We start from the raw sequence: 4,636 nt of genomic DNA, 5'->3' as shown, positions 1-4,636 counted from the left end.
TCCAGTGGACCAGCTTCTAGATACTTCACACACACATATTACAGTACGAGTCCATATTTTCAACATATACATGAGTAAAAATGTTTCAGTCCTTTACTAAAAACAAACCACTCACCTGTTCATTTTAAGGCCTTGTGCTCAGCAAAGTCACTGACAACACTGCTTAATTCCCAAGTCCTCGGGGAATGCTTGTTTTTTGTTGCTGTTGTTGTTGTTTTGCTTTGGTCAAACATAAATGAAAACAACTCTGCTGGATACTTTTCAAAAAAGAAATGGTTGCATAGTTGATATCAACAAGTTACAAAATATTACCACCACAATATACAGACAGCAAGATCAGGGAACACATGTAATATGTTCCCCAGCATGTCTCCCGCCATTAAAACACAACTTAATCAGTGGAGTGGAAAATAATTGAATCTGCAGCTAAAATTTAATTTGTAAGCTATATGCCGTACTGCATAAATATATGCTATACTCAAAGTTGGACTTTGAGTCTCAAGATAGAACATGACTTAAACATATAGTTGTTATAACCTTTCCACTTCAGCATAATGATGTGAATAGAAGTGTCATGTTACTATCAAGAATGCCATTGGATAGTTATATAGAGAGGGTCCTTTTTACTACTGAGCCCTACAGGCCATGTGCTCACTGCCTCATCCAGGGTAATATCTTTGCTTATTGTCCAAGTTTGAAGTGCTTTTAAAATATGTTTTACTGTATATAAAGCTTTTTCATTTTGAATTTATTGAAAGAAAAATAATAAAACTTTTGCAAAGGAATCAATACCACATGGACAGACCAAAAGGTAAAATTATAACAGCTCCTTTATACCCTTTGTGCGGATACAGTCTTTGTCTATTCACATGTAGGAAGTTCTCACCATCATGTAAGCAACAGCCTGATAATGAAGTGGGTGTTGACCTTGAATTACACTTAGTTGCTTCCCATCTTTGCTCAGTCCTTTGTACAACAAAGTCAGAATTACATATCAGCAGTACACAGAGGTTAGATGAACTGAAGCATTAACATTGCAGTCACTGATTAAGAGTCATTTTTGTATCCAAATGTGCTGAGTAAACCCAGCTTCAATTTTGAGTGTTTTTATACTTTGCTTAAAAATGAAACAGGAAACATTAAATTATATTTTTTACAGTAAAAAATAAAATAAAATAAAATAAAAAAAAACTCTTCCTTTGAACTGTCTAAGTAATCAAAAAACGAATCTGAGACTGTGTGCCATCACGTGGGGTGTGGAGTTCAATCCGGAATCATAATTAAAATTTCGCATGTAAATTGTGGTCTAATGTAATTAAAGAATGATAATGAATCCATATGTGGGACCTCTGGGGCTCCATGTTCTCCAGCCTGGGAACCACTGCCTCACACGTTAAATTAAAAGGGTGTCACGTGGGGTGTGTTCCCTGCTTTCCCACGGTCACTTTCCAAGATCAAAGGATTTGCACAAGTAAAGGTCGAACAACTGCGGGGTTAAACGGCGCGTCAGCACGAGACAGGGGCCCAAATGGCACGCGTGGTCCATTGTGACACGGAGGTGTCAATGCAAAAATTTAGGCTTCTTGCACGCTCCCCCTGCGGGGTGACTAACAAATGCAAAAGTGTGAAGTGTGAATAAGGAGGTGTCGGCATTCGCTCTAAGGAACAAGTTTGAATAAGATAATATATTAAAGCACATGCAAATGGTTTTCCGAAATCTCTACCAAAACAATTTAATATTTCCCCCAACTTTTAATGGGAAGCAACGATGGCGCACGATTTAGCGTTTAAGTAAATGTGGGATAAAATGCAGTTTAACAACAATCAACCCCCAATCTACTGCGAATAGCGAATATCATATTATTCGTTTTACACATGTCAATGCCTTCTCGTGAACTGTTTTAATCATAAAATAAGAAACATTTAGTCCAGTTTAGACAATCTCAGGATTAACAGGACTATTGTCCTAACTTGCTTTTGGTTGATTTCTGTTTTTATGTTTTAGCTTTTCTGTGAAGCACTTTGTGATTTTTGTCTTGAAAGGTGCTATATAAATAAAAATTTACCTTACCTTTTTACCTTATTTAGAATTTCATCCACTGCGTAACCAGCTCAACGGGTACAGAGACGGCAAGGAAAAGTCAAGTTCCTTTAAATAAATCAGATTCTGTGTTGACAATACACGAGACTTCATAGAATATAAGACCCCAAATCTTACTGAAATATAATGGGATTAAAGCGCAGACACATGGCCAGAAACTCCCGTGTTAGCGTTATAGGAAATACAGTTTCCAACACTCAAAATCTGGTTTTGTCACTCAGGGTAAAGGAGCTGTTGTGAAGCATTTCATTCAATGTTTGTCACCTATAGTGTGTACAAAAATGAGTTACAAATGTCATTCTTTTTATTTAAATTATTTTTTATTGGTTATTTTTACGTGTGAGTTTTTATGCATACACGTAAAATATGCGCACATTTCTGCGCAATGGGGAAGATCTCCGTGTTTGGTGAATATGAGACTGTGATAGGAGATTTAAATTAATTAAATCTTGGTTGGGTTTTAAGGAACCAGGAGGAGGGGTTTGGAGGAGGAGGAGTCTTTTAGCTACAGGGAGTCAGTAAAAAGAAGTCGAAAGGAACAAGAGCCTCATTACCTGATCGGTGTCAGCCTGAGAAAGAAGGTGTTAGAGCATCTGCAACCATGAAGCTGCTACAGGAAGCCGAGGAAGCAACAAACAATAAAAAGGTAAAAAAAAAAAAGAAAAAGAAAAAAACAACTTTGATTTTTTTTATTCACATGGGCAAATGCAGCCACTTTGACAAAGATTCTAATGAGGATTTAGTCGTTTGTTTCAATCAAATTGGAATTTAGACGCAGCTGCGATTATATTTAGTTTGTTTCTCGGGTAACGTCTGATCAACTTTGCATCACTTGTAACACAGAAATTAAAACAAAAAACCCCCCACTTTTAGACTTTTCTTTTCCTTTTGCGATAGTTAATAAAATCTCAGGTGGAGAAACGTCGAAGGGACAGAATGAACCGCAGTTTGGAGTGTCTGAGGACCATGTTGCTGCAGGAGCCACAAGAAGTAAGATCATATTTTAGTTCTCTTTGAATATGGTTCATGAATTTCAGTACTGTTTATTTATTAATGTTTTCTTTTTTTTAATGTAATGTAAAGATCAGTTAACTTGCTGCTCTCATGCAGGGGTCCACTCAACACCGAGTGGAGAAAGCTGAGATACTGGAGCACACAGTCCTCTTCCTCCAGAACAATGCCAAAGGAGACAAGACTACAGGTGGACGTGGGGACCAGAAACGCTCCTTCCAGGACGGTTTCTCCACTTGCCTGCAGACAGCTTCGGGGTTTCTGGGCCCCGAGGGGAAAGGGTCGGAGCTCGGATCGGCGCTGCATGCAGCTTTTGCCGCTCGTTTGGCCCGTTCACACTCACAGCCCGAAGGTCTCCAAAGCAGAAACTTTTTGCCGCACGCAAAGTTTATTCTGCGAATGCTGAGGCAGAAGTCCAAGCTCAAACTCAAACAAGCTCAAGCACGTGCCTCAGGGGAGAAACGTTTGATCCGACCTTACCCACTCCCACTCCAACAAAGGTTTCCCAGAGTCCCCAAACAGCCTCAGAAACAAAGAGAGTCCGAGATCAGAGCAGAGAGAGGAGCGACCAAACAGAGCTCAGCGCAGAGCTCCCCCTCCAGCCACACTTTGTGGAGACCTTGGCCCTGATCACCAGGCAGGGACTTCAGAGCTATCAATGACTATAAACTATTTAACATAAACACTCAAAAATATTTAACAATGATTGTTGGTATCTATTTTTTGTAACTGAAAAGGATAGGTGTTGTAGTCTTATAAAGACGCAGAACCTCAGATCCTGTAAATAATGTAGCTAAATGTATGTTTTCTACCTGCGCTGTATGTGTGATAGGGTTAACTCACTGTTTTAAATACTTTTCAATAAGCTCTGTCAGTGGGGCATCCATTTAATCTGCTTACACAGGGACTCTACCGCGGGACACAGGTGAGCTGGATCAGCCCAGCAGTCCGGCTGGGATTGCTGCGCTGAAGAGCGAGTGAAGAGGTGAGTTTCACGAAACTCAAGAGCTTCTATTCTCTTTTATGAACTGCTGTGACTGAGTGTCCATACATCACATTTCCAGGTGTGGAAGCCCAGTGTTTGAGGCTGGGAGACCCACGCAGCTCCTCATATTCACCTCTCTGCTGGCAAGAGCGACATCTGTGTCTCTGTGTACGCTACAACATCACTTGTATTCAATCTGACGTTAAATCTTGTCTTTTTTGCACAATAATTTATTCTGGATTCTCCCTATGGTGAGCTGTACTCTTTAAAATAAAAAGACTAAAAAAAACTACAACAACACGTGGTGTGATTATTTTAAGATTAAAAGAAATCCGGAAGACTCTAGTCTGCGGTTGCTCTGACAGCTCCCTTTAGTCCGGATCAGAGGTGTGAAGCTCGACCTCCTGCAGTTACCTCCTCCAGGTGTGAAATCTGAGCATGAAGCTCTGCAGCATCTCTCACTTCAAAGACCTCACAGAGAGCCTTCTGTATTCACTGAGAAATAAGATAAGACTTTATTGATTCCACAACGGGGAAAT

The 4,636-nt window shown here is 39.9% G+C and overlaps 1 protein-coding gene across 1 annotated transcript; it reads left to right on the top strand.

The window, feature by feature from the left end:
* Nucleotides 1-2,584: 2,584 nt before the first annotated feature.
* On the top strand, nt 2,585-3,742 carry LOC102192734 (transcription factor HES-7-like). Its single transcript, XM_005744038.1, has 3 exons — nt 2,585-2,747; nt 2,999-3,091; nt 3,212-3,742. The coding sequence occupies exons 1-3, from the start codon at nt 2,703-2,705 to the stop codon at nt 3,740-3,742; spliced, it is 669 nt and encodes a 222-aa protein (XP_005744095.1). The 5' UTR covers nt 2,585-2,702.
* Nucleotides 3,743-4,636: the final 894 nt, after the last annotated feature.

The sequence above is a fragment of the Pundamilia nyererei genome, unplaced genomic scaffold, assembly GCF_000239375.1.
Source record: "Pundamilia nyererei isolate P.nyererei 1_Seehausen unplaced genomic scaffold, PunNye1.0 scaffold00138, whole genome shotgun sequence".
NCBI classification, from domain to species: domain Eukaryota; kingdom Metazoa; phylum Chordata; class Actinopteri; order Cichliformes; family Cichlidae; genus Pundamilia; species Pundamilia nyererei.
The sequence above is the reverse complement of the archived record's forward strand: the minus strand, read 5'-3'. Positions and strand labels throughout refer to the sequence as shown.